Source organism: Dromiciops gliroides, chromosome 2 (genome assembly GCF_019393635.1).
Source record: "Dromiciops gliroides isolate mDroGli1 chromosome 2, mDroGli1.pri, whole genome shotgun sequence".
In the NCBI taxonomy this organism is placed as follows: domain Eukaryota; kingdom Metazoa; phylum Chordata; class Mammalia; order Microbiotheria; family Microbiotheriidae; genus Dromiciops; species Dromiciops gliroides.
Window position 1 is genome coordinate 373799045 of NC_057862.1, and position 12596 is coordinate 373811640.

General features: G+C 39.1%; 1 protein-coding gene across 3 annotated transcripts in view; it reads right to left on the bottom strand.

Annotated features, from left to right (window-relative positions):
- TBC1D20 (TBC1 domain family member 20) overlaps positions 1-12596 on the bottom strand; it is a 37586-nt gene that overhangs the window by 15004 nt on the left and 9986 nt on the right. For all 3 annotated transcript variants that reach the window (XM_043987576.1, XM_043987575.1, XM_043987577.1), the window contains exons 2-3: positions 7712-7897; positions 1576-1656 (exon numbers count right to left, since the gene is read on the bottom strand). In XM_043987576.1, the coding sequence (XP_043843511.1) occupies positions 1576-1656; positions 7712-7811 (181 nt within the window). In that variant the 5' untranslated portion in view covers positions 7812-7897. The remainder of the gene's footprint in view (positions 1-1575; positions 1657-7711; positions 7898-12596) is intronic.

Consider the following 12596-nt stretch of genomic DNA (forward strand, 5'->3'; position numbering starts at 1 on the left):
ATTATAGACTAATGATGATTTTAATGAAGTGTTCTTAACCTGTGTCGTGGAACCCCTTTGGCAGTCTAATAAAACCCAAGAACTCCTTCTCAAAATGTTTTTAAACACATAAAATAAAATTCGCACAATTACAGGCATAATTATAGGATTACAGAGGAAACCAATCATATTAAAAGAAATTATCAAAATATTAAGGAAAAAAGTTCATGAACCCTAGGTTAAGAACCACTGGCTTAAATGAAAGAACAGTAAGTGGGATAAGTAGATTCTGTGGTCAAAAACTCCCCTAAAATCCTACTATGACATTAAATAATGATTGTTTCTAATAACTATGACAATGAACACAAACTCTGGGGCAAGCCTTACCAAGCTAAAAAAGTTTCAAGCACAGTCTCAATGACTGTTTTCTGAAGACTAATTTAACTAAGTCAGAAGAGGGTTCTTTACCTACTTGCCAAACATAGGATTGATTTTTTAAGTTTTTATAACTCTGGAAGACCAAGTTACAGAGGGGTTGTAATCTGTATTGGTAGAGGAAATATCCACACAAAACTGAAATTACAGACCTCTGAAGTACTGAAGTTGTTTTTTTAAAAAAGAATTTTTAGGGAAAATCATCCTATATGTTCTATATCAGGTAACTCGGATAGGAAAGGGAACCAGAGTATACATATGTGTGTGCATATATACATGTATATATACCCATATAGACACATATTATATACATCTACTCTGTGTGTCTAAGAAAAAGAACAAAGCAACAGGTTTATAGTCACTAGTTGTCTACATAAAACCAGGAGATTCTCCTGGCCTCATGACCCTAGATACAAAATTCCCTGAAGAATGATAAGCAGGTGATAAAAACAGAATTCTGGCTCAGTTTTTTCCTGATAAAAATCTGTCTTATTCCTCTACAGGTATAAAGATGACTATAGGGTCTAAACAACAGAATAGAATTATACGTAAAGGTGAAGTTCCAGTGAAATATTCAGCCAGACAGGCTAACTGGCCTCCCAAAGTATCTGCATGCCCAAGGATAGCAATACAGACACTAGATAACATGATCTAAATCTAATCAACTTAAGGCATTAACAGGACTTATTAGTGCTCAAAATCCAAACCAATTTACACCTTTAAAGCAGATGGACCAAGGCTCTGATCCCTGTTAAGCCCCACTGATGGCTTTAGGAAGAAAAAAATACTCTTTTATTAGTTCACTATAAATGTCAGTCATAATTATTTTTAGCTTGAACTTTTCTATCATAAACCAGAAAGTCAATGATTCAAGGGATAAAATGACTCAACAGATTTGAAGTAACTAACTACTGGACACATTGGAGGGAGGGTCAAAGGTGTCAGGTACAAAACACTTTTATGTCCCAGTTGCCCTAGTCAGTGTTGTTGCTGCCACTGACATTAATGGCCTGAGAATCTTGAGTGTGTGGGGGTGGAGGGAGGAGGAAAAAGAGGCAAGAAATTAATGGGTAAATGACATGGGAAGCCACAGCAATGTAGGGGGAAAGTGAGGACACAGGGAATGAAACAAGGAGCAAGCCAGGAGAGCCATCATCTCACCAGGTGGGAACCGCCGCAAAGACCGTCTCACATCTAGAAGTACTTGCTGGTAGTCCTTGCTGTCTTCCCGTAGAGACTTCTCTGAGAGAAGAATAAAAACAGCAATATTTCACATTATTTTGTCCCCTTCTTGGCCTTTAGAGCCCAACTCAAATCCCACCCCATTTCATGGAATGTTCCCTGAAGCCCCTTGGTTGTTAACCTTTCCCCCCAGATTTCACAGACCATTTTGTTGCAAACCTTTCCAATACACTTACCATGTAATACCTGTTTAGCATGACTATCTGTCCATGGCATTCTATCCCCTTAGAGTATAAACTCTGGGGGTGGAGCTATGTCATATCTAACCTGTATAACACCCTAGTCCTAACACAATGCTCTGCACACAGTAGGTGTACATTATAATTGTACTGTAAAGATTCCTAAAGTTGGAAATATTCTCCTAAATCTTCTAGTCCAACCTCTACCTGAGGAGTTATTTTCCACTATGGCAACCCTGACAAGTGGTCACATAGCTTCTGCTTGAATTGCTGTAATGACAGGGCACTCACTACCTCATGAGGCAGCTCATTCAGGTTGTAAACATTTCTTCAAACATGAAAAATTTTCTTCCAAAACCAAATACAGCCAGTCAGGTATAAAACAATATAGACTAAGACCAAAGGTTTATCTATAGGCACAGAAATATAATGGCTTGTTTCTCAAAATAGGACATAATCGGGGCAGCTAGGTGGCGCAGCGGATAAAGCACCGGCCCTGGATTCAGGAGGACCTGAGTTCAAATCCGGCCTCAGACACTTTACACTTACTAGCTGTGTGACCCTGGGCAAGTCACTTAACCCCAAATGCCTCACTAAAAAACAAAAAACAAAAAAACCCAAAAAATACCCCACCAAAAATAGGACATAATCCAAGTCATAATATCTTTGGCAGAATTCCTGATTGGGTAGCCCAATACATCTCTACTATTAAAACTTAGTTCTACTCATTTCCATCAAATTAAAGTTATCAGTAAAGGGAAAAAGTACACAGGATTAATATCACCTGCCCATTACTCACTGGGTTTTAGAGGGTTATTATTATCTTTTTCAAAAAGGCCTAGAAAGTATTTTGAACATCATGGGAAAAGATATATAACTTTTTTTTAAAAAAAGGTCCTCTCCCAATTCCAAAGGACTCATGATAGAAAACGCTCTCCACATCCAGAAAAAAGAACTGTGGAATCTGAATGCAGATTGAACCAAACTGTTTCTATTTTTTTTCTTTTCTGAGGTTTTTCCCTTTTGTTCTGATTCTTCTTTCACAACATGACTAATGCAGAAATATGTTTAATGTGATTGTACACATATAACCTATATCAGATTGCTTTCTGTCTCGAGGAGGGGATAGGGAGGGAGAAAAATTGGAACTCAAAATCTTATGTTGAAATCCATCTTGACACGTAAGTGGAAAATAATAAAATACTTTTATGATTTAAAAAAAAGGTCCTTTCCCCTACCTTATCACTAAGATTAGACAATCAAGGCATTGGAGAATGAAGGAGAATATACCCACATAACTTGCTGATAAACTCAGGGCAATACAAGAAAAGTCAGTCTTCTAACCAGCTACAAGTGTGCATTTTCCAAATAAAACCTAAATCAAGAGCTCTTTGAAGATCAGAGGGAGAAGAGCCCTTCCTTGACTTGCAATTAGTGCTTCCACATGTGTACACAAACTTATCTTACAATTCAGGATGGGAATTCTGCACCTGACTAGTTAGGAAATCTCTCCACTATAGACAAACACTTAGAGCTCAGGGTAGGAGATTCCATGGTTTACAGAATGTAAACAAGCTAAGGTTCCTGTCCAGAAACAGTTTAGTGTCCTGAAAACCACTGGTTCTTCCTATTGTGTCATATGAGCTGATCAGCTTTCTGAAAGATAGTGTGAGGTAGAAGAGAAAACATTGAATTTTGTTTGTTTTTGTTTTTGGTTTTTTGTGAGGTAATTGGGACTAAGTGACTTGCCCAGGGTCACACAGCTAGTAAATGTTAAGTGTCTCAGGCCAGATTTGAACTCAGGTCCTTCTGAATCCAGGGCTGGTGCTCTATCCACTGTCCCACCTAGCTGCCCTGGAGACATTGAATTTAAAGTCAGTGAAACTGGGTTTGAATTCAAGTTCTAACTAGTACTTCTGTGAATCACTCAGCCTCTCTAGGTCTTCATTTTTTTGAGGGGGGTGGGAATGAGGGTTAAGTGACTTGCTCAGGGTCACAAAGTTAGTAAGTGTCAAGTGTCTGAGGCCAGATTTGAACTCAGGTTCCCCTGAATCCAGGGCCGGTGATTTATCCACTGCTCCACCTAACTGCTCCATAGGTCTTCATTTTTGTTTTTGTTTTTAGTAAGGCAATTGGGGTTAAGTGACTTGCCCAGGGTCATACAGCTAGTAAATGTTAAGTGTCTGAGGCCAGATTTGAACTCAGGTACTCCTGACTCCAGGGCTGGTGCTCTATCTGGTCTTCATTTTTAAAAGAAGGAAATTGAATAAGATGATTTCTAAAGCATCTCCCTAGCTACAGTAATGGGGTGAGGCATACACAGTTTTCTTCTGTAGTTTGCCACCTGTTTTTGTACCAAGCATGTATCCTAAGTAACTGGCACATGATAGTTTATGAGGTCTGAGTAAAAGCAGTTTAGCTGTGAGAAATGCAGAACAATTGAGTCACTGGAACTCCCTAGAGTCAAAAAAGTGCCTTGCATACATATGGGTGCTTTTAAAATGAATTGTTGTTGAACTGAAGAGAGCAAGGAAGGAGAGATGGGAGAGAGGGAGACATGATACACAAGAGATTCATACTTAAGGTAGGAGTTGGACTAGATAATCTATCAACTCCTTTCCAAAACAGCGTTTCTTATATTTTCTTCCAATTTCTTAGAATTAGCAAGGTCAATCAATAAAATTTATCATATGCCTATTATGGGCTAGGCACTGTGAATACAAAGACAAAAGTGAGACAGTCCCTGCCCTGTCAAGAAGCATATCTTTTACTAGGGTATATACAACCTTGTGGTGATCTCTAATTCTTCATGTGTATAAACCTTTTCTCCTTCTTGGACTAGTAGTGCTTGTGTGAGTGGTAGGAAAGAAAAGGTTTTGCCACCAGGCTGCTCTTAATCAAAAAGGGGCCAGACTGTAGAACTGGTGGATGGGAAGTTAGAATAAAACCTAGATGGAAACCAAACCCAGGTCAAGTTGGAAATTAAGACAAATGACTACAAGAAAATTGTGATAAAGTAGTCCAATGTAGAGGAGCCAAGACTGGAGTACTGATCTAGCCTAAGGAGCCAATGAGGATTTTTGAATGCATATGAGGGAAAGTCAGGCCTATGTTTCAGGAATATCTATTTGTCAGTCGTGTAGTAAATAGATTAGAGAGGTGGGGGAGAGACCATAGACAGGGAGATTAAATTTAACTAGGAGGTTTTGCAAGAGTGCAGGTGAGAGGTGATATTCTGATCAACACCTAGCAGGTAGGTGGCAAAGTGGACAGAGCCCTGGCTCTGGATTCAGGAAGACCTGAATTCAATTCCAAATTCAGACACTTACAAGCTATGTGACCCTGAGCAATCAATCAGTAAACACTAAACACCTAACAGGTGCTAGGCACGGTGCTAAGTGCTGGAGGTACAAAAGGAGGCAAAACACAATTCTTGCCCTCAAGGAGCTCACAATCTAATGGGAGAGAAAACATGTAAATACATACAAGGAAGTTATATATAGAATATAAAAAGGAATAATTAACAGAGGGAAGGCACTAGAATTAAGAGGGACTGGGAAAAACTTCCTGTAAAATACTAGAATTCAGTTGAGAATTCGAGGGAAGTCAGAAGAATCAGTAGGTGGAGTTGAGGAGGGAAAATATTCCCGCGATGGGGACAGCTAGAGAAAATGCCCAGAGATGGAGTCTCTTATCTGTGGAATAGTCACAAGGCCAGGATCACTGAATTAACGAGTATATGACAGGGAAGTAAGGTCTAATGAAATTGAAAAGGTAGGAGGGGGCTTAGTAATGAAGGGCTCTGAACGCCAAACAGAGGGTTTGGTAGTCTATCTTGGAGGCAACAGGGAGCCACTGGAGTTTATTAAATAAGAAGGTAACATGGTCAGACCTGTGTGTAAAATCACTTTGGGGGCTGAATGGAGGATGGATTGGACTGGGGAGAGACTAGAGGTAGGCAGACCCACCCATCAGCAGACTATTGCAATAATTCATGCCTGCACCAGAGAAGAACTGTTGAAAAGGGGAAATCAAGAGACCTTGACAACAGATTGGATACAGGGGAGGAAGGGGTAGAAAGATAGTTAAGAGTCAAAGATGACTCCTAAGTTTCAAGGGGCTGAGATGAAAGACGGTATTGCCCTCTACAATAATAAAGAATCGGGGAGAGTAGGAGGGTTCAAAGGGAAAGATAAAGAGTTCTGTTTTGGATATGTTTTGTAACTAGATGTCTACTAGAAATCCAATTTGAGATGTCTGAAAGGTACTTAGAGATGCAAGACTGGAGATTAGTAGAGAGACTGGGCCAGGATGGGTAGAGAAGAGTTAGTCTAGAGATAGGATACAAGACAAGAAGAGAGCCCAGGACAGAACCCTAAGGGACACATACAGTTTAGAGGATGTGATCTGGAGAAGAATCCAGCAAAGAACAAAGAGTAGGATCAGCCAGATCCGTAAGAGAACCAGGAAGGACCTGAAAACCTAGAGAGAAGAGAGTATTCAAGGAGGAAAGAATGATCAAGTGTCAAGAGCTGCAGAGAGGTCAAGGAGAATAAGGATTGAGAAAGGGTCACTGGATCTGGCCATTAAGAAATCAGCAACTTTGGAGAGAGACTGAAAGCTGAATTCTTAGGGCTTAGGAGAGTGAGAAGAGAGAAAACGGAGATTCCTATTACAGACAGTCTTGTGGAGGAATTTAGCCACAAAGAGCAGAAGAGATATAGGATGATAGTTATAGTTACAGGGTATAGAAGGATTGAATAGGGGTTTTCAGGGCAAGTCACTTTACTTCTACTTCTGTGACCTCAACTGTAAAAGGGGGAAAGGCACAAGCATTTATATAGTGCCTACTATGTGCCAAACAACGTGCTGAGCACGTTCCAAAAATCATCTCGTTTGATAGCACCTACTTCCCCAGGCTATTATGAGGACAGAAAGTGATATTATTTGTAAAGTGCTATATAAGTGCTAGCTATGATTATTATTATTTAAGAAAGATAACACATATTAGGCCACATTTTTAAAAAGCAGTGTTCAAAAGGAGGAAGGTGAGGGTCTTGCTTTATGAAATCACTTTTGAAATTCACTGTTTAATTCTGGTACTTAAATATTTAGGAAAATTATTGACAAGACAGTAAAGAAACAAAATTTATTCTTGAGAGAATTTTGGATAGGGAAAGAGGGCCCTATGATACTGTAAATATCTGAAGGACTGTCATTTAGGAAAGGGATTAGCATGGTCCTGCTTGGATCCAGACACCATAACTAGGTTAGAAGTTATTATAAGGAAGCAAATTTTTGCAAAATACAAAGAAAAATCTCCCTAACAATTAGATCTGACCAAAATTGGGATGGGCTGTCCAGGAGGTAATGATACTGATAATGACCATTATCATGGCTAAGTGGATAAAGCACTAGCCCTACATTTGACACTTACTAGCTGTATGACCTTGGGCAAGTCAATTAACCCTTATTGCCCTGGGCCCCCCCCCCCAGATAAAGATCATTATCACAACAATACTGAACTCCCCATCCCAGGTAGTGTTAAAAGGCTGTATGACCACTTGTCTACAATATAGAAAAAACTCCTACTACTGGAGGAGACTGGATTAGATGCCTTCTAAAGTTCCTTACAACTATGAGATTCAAGGAAGATGAAATAAAAACAGATGTTTGTGAACTAACCTGAAAAGCAGTAGCAATTGTATTAGTAATTCTGCAGCTCTTTTTTCAAAAGACACCCTCAAACAAATTCATCTTAAGACAGTTATATTTACTTCTAAGCATCAGCAATAGAGATAAAACCTCTGAGGCTGTTCTTCCTTTTCCTATTTCCTGGCTATCATTTTTCCCAGATAAATTTGTTTTCCCTGTACCTGGTGGAGGAGGAAGGTCATTTATGTTGACGTTGAGCAGTTTTGGCCACACCTCACGTCGAATATCATCTGTCAGCAGTCCGCCTTCACTAATTGCCATTCGTCGAAGTGCAGCCACATCAGTAGGATCACTGTTCAGGGCTTGGTGAATCTCTGCAGCTTTTCTTTTCTTCTTGGAATTATAGTCTAAAGAAAGAAAGGAAAGAAGTATTTCTGAACTGAACCAGGGCAAAGCTGGGAGGAGAATAGTAAAAAATAGGTGGCCATCTAAAGTACAGTATGGGGGGCAGCTAGGTGGCGCAGTGGATAAAGCACTGGCCCTGGATTCAGGAAGACCTGAGTTCAAATCCAGTCTCAGACACTTGACACTAGCTGTGTGACCCTGAGCAAGTCACTTAGCCCTCATTGCTGCGCAAAACAAACAAACAAACAAGCAAAAAAAAAAAAAAAAGAAAGTAAAGTACAGTATGGAAGGGAAAGGTGTGTGTGTATATATAATGAGGGATTCAATATTATTTTTATAAATTTGTATGTTTTTAAGATCATAAAATGCCACTCTTCATGGTATGTGCATACACATGTATTTGTATATATGCATCCATATACAGGGTGGGCTAAAAGTCAACAAGGGGTTTCAATACTTAATAACTCCTTTATTTCTAATACCATAATATCATATACAGCCAATATAGGAAATTATTTTACATTACATGTGAAAAATAAAATCTCAGGGCAGCTAGGTGGTGCAATGGATAGAGCACCAGCCCTGGATTCAGGAGGACCTGAGTTCAAATCCAGCCTCAGACACTTGACACTTGCTAGCTGCTAGCTGTCTGACCCTGGGCAAGTCACTTAACCCCAACAGCCTCACCAAAAAAAAAAAGAAAGAAAGAAAAAAGAAAAAGAAAATCTCATAAGTGGCAAAAAATAAAGAAAAAATAATTTTCAAAAAGTTATTAAAACTTTGTGAGTTTTGGCCCATCCTGTATTACATATATCTATTTTTTTCTTCTGATATATGACTGTATGTGTTACAGTAAGAGCTCAAAGCCTCTTATGGACAGAATATACAAGGAGTTGACATTTTCAGAAAGGGTATATACACAATTTTCAAACCTCTACTAGGATATACAAAAGTTATGACAAAACCTGACCCAGATTCTATTATCTTAAGATCTCCGGTGTGATGTTTAAAATCTAAACATGTGGTCACCTTAAATTAGAAGCTTTAGCACCAGTCTTTGGGCATTAAGCATTTATTAAAGCATACTAGGTATTAGAAAAAAGAGAACACATGGAGTTCAGAAAATTAAGAAAAGGCCTATCTAGCCTAGAGTTCCAGCCTGGTCTGGTTCTTCCTCAAGTCCTCCACCAGGAGCCTGGTTCGACCACGAACTACTCCAGCAAACTGAGTGTGGAAGCATTTCATAGGTCCGGAGCATAGGTGGTCCTTTACACACTGCTTCAAGCTGACTGGTTAGCGTCATCCAAATCCACTGTTCACTGGACTTGAAGGTGGTCACCAGCTGAGTTCAAAGTCCTTAGCTTCAGAGAACAATAGCTTCTTAAGGGCTGGCCAGGTGTGGTTGCAATCTAACTTGAAGTAGACCAATCAGCAAAGCCAATCATTCTCACTTAATTCAATAAATTTAGATTAACCTCCAGGTGGGGTCCCTGGTCATCTGCCAAATCCCATTATTTTATCACATTGGTTTAACTATGTTATTTGGCTTGAAATTTACATTGGTGTAGAACTCCCAGTGTGGAAACTCTACTGATCTACAATAAACTGTCAACTAACTCTCCTTTAATTTCTAATCTTAGAGAGACTTGGGCACTGAGAGATTAGGTAATTTGCCTATGATTCTAAAGCCAGTATATGTCAGATGGGACATAAATGCTGAACAATAGAAAACTACAAAACAAGGGCAGTCATAAAGCAGTACAATGAATCTGGAAGGGACTTCAGGTCATCTAGTATAATGTCTTCATTTTATATTTCCATTTAAATGTCTTACACTTTACAGTCCTGATAAGGGGTTTCCTCTAGTTAGGAGGGATGAATTGATAAGTGAGGTATAGAGACAAGAAGTGCTGTATATTTAAAGAAGGGAAAGATTACTATGGACTAGCTTGATCTGGGAAGACTCTGTCAAAGATGTGAGATCTGAAGAATAAGGAGAATATGTAAAGGTACAGAAGAGAAAGAAGGATATTTTAGATAGGGGAAGAACATGAACAAAAGTATTATGGCATAATAGGAAGAATGCTGACTCCAGAGAATCCAGGGTTTAAATGCTGCCTCTGATACTTAATAATCCCTCCCTGGGCCTCAGTTTCCTCATGTGAAAAATAAGGGGTGTTAGAGTTGATGATTACTAATGTTACTTATAACTGTAGATCTATGATCCTATTCATATAAGCAAAACGAGCAAGCAGTCTAGTTTGACTATACAGTGTTTAATCAAAGTAACGAATACTTAAACTTAACCTACCATGGAAGAGTGGCATATAGGGGAATAAGGCCTTGAATTTGTGGCTAGAGAATGTTTCTATGCTATATAACTTTCACTCTGTACTTGCACAATAGTTCTGTGCTTAAGTAATGAAGCTGCTCTATTATGAATGTGAATAAAAGCACAAGTGCTGTCAAGTTACTATGTGCCACTTTTAGCAAATGATAAACTAAGGCACACACTGGTTTGGTACTAGGTCATGATGTCAAAAGTTAAGGCAAAATGATGACCTAGCCAGATGACTTACTTCCCTACCTCATCCTACTTTTTTTTCATGATAACCTAATAGCCTTGAAAGCAGTGCCCTACTTTCTTCTGTCAGCATAACACCTTACTAGCCAGATATTTAAGAAGTGATTCGTGTTCCTAGTTCAGATGTCTATTGGGTTTTTTCCTAAGCTGGCTTGCTTGTAGAGGCCTAAGTCAAACAAAGAGTAACTTTTACATATTAATAAAGTCTTGGGATAATAGTCGCCATTTATATGGCACTTTATATACAATGTCTTATTTGATATACAATATCTTACAGCAAGGATGAAATTAACTTCATGAAAACAATCTATGATTATTCTATTTACTCAAAGAGAATGTTCTTAATTTTCCACAAATCAGAAAAGGTACCGACAGTTTCTAACTGGTCATACTCAATACTGTTCCAATAACAGGAGGCTTTAGCTGAAAATCATTTGTGTTAAGCTTTTTCCAGAGGCAGGAAAGGAAATTTGCCCATAATTACTTCTAACATATTTCCCTCCACCTTATTAGTATGACACAGCAGCACTGTATTAGATGGGAGAGGGGGTGGAAAGAGCTGTTGCTACATATCTGGGGGAAAAGAACACTGCTTGTAATCATGTGAATTTCCACAATTTGGGCAACTATTATGCCAGAATATGAACCATTTTGAACCACTCTATAGCTCTAAGAAGAAAAACAGCTCCCAACTTTATTCTTTCCAGATTCTGTTTTGTCTCATCTTCTTAAAATACTGCTATTCAACTCAACAAACATTTATCAAGCACCTACTATGTGTCTTATCATGTCAAGGAAGTGATACTGGGTTCTCAAAGGCCAAAACAGTGGAACGCAAGACTGAAAAAGCTTCCAGGAAAGGCCCAATCAATCACCATGCATTTATTAAGAACATACTATATTCCAGGCCCTGTGCTAGGTCACTGGAGGTAACAAATATAAAGAATGAAACAACTCCTACTTTCAAGTACTTTACATTTTATCAGGGGAAATAAGTGTATGAGTGTGTGGGGATCAGAAAAAAATTCCTGTAGGAGATGCCTGAGGGCAGCTAGGTGGCACAGTGGATAAAGCACCAGGTCTGGAGTCAGGAGGACCTGAGTTCAAATCCAGCCTCAGACACTTGATACTTAATAGCTGTGTGACCCTGGGCAAGTCACTTACCCCTCAATGCCCCACCAAAAAAGAAAAAGAAGAATCCAATGGAAAGAAGGAGATGCTTGAGATAAAAACACCTGCAGGAAGAGCAGCAATGTCTGAGGCTGAGGGGAAAAGGAAGAAGTTCACCTAAACATATAGATGATGGCCAGGGCACAGGCCTGGAGGTGAGAGATGTAGTGGTGTATGCAGAGACCAGAGAGGAGGCCAGTTGGACTGGATCTTCAAGTGCTGACAGAGAATAGTGTATAATGAGGTTAGGAAGGTAGGCTGGGGCCAGGTTGTGAAGGACTTTAAAAGCTAATGACAAGTTTATATTGTATCCTAGAGGAACCAGTGCCAATGAAGTCTATTGAATAGGGAAGTAACACGGTCAGATCTGTGCTTAAGGAAAATTCTTGGCAGCTATGTGTAAATGTAGGCCTCCATTGGTGGGGAGAGGGGGGAGGAAGGTAAGCAAACACAAAGGCATGAAGGTAGGAAAGTGCAGAATGAGATCAGAAAGTAAAAGCTCCTAAGTACATAGCACCTTAAAGTTTGCAAAGTGTTTTACATATGCTATCATGTTTAATACTTACAGTAACCCCATAAGGTTGTGCTATTGTCCTCATTTTACAGAGGAGGAAACAGAAGTTACTTGTTTAGGCTCACACAGATAATAAATGTCTAAGGCAGAATTCACACTCAGGTCTTCCTGACTCTTTAGCATTTTATCTACTGAATTTCCTAAGAAAACAGTAAGTAGTAGAGCTTGATGGGAAGTGGATACATGAAGGACAGTGTTGTGAAACAAGACAGGAAAAGAAAATTGAGGCTGTCAAGGCCTAAAATGCCAGACTATTTTACACAGTAGGTTGAGTAGGAGAATGACATGATTAGATGGCTATTTTTTCTTTCTTTCTTTCCTTTTTTAATTGCTATTTTCTCATTCAATTAAAATGAAATACTCCTAATTTAGA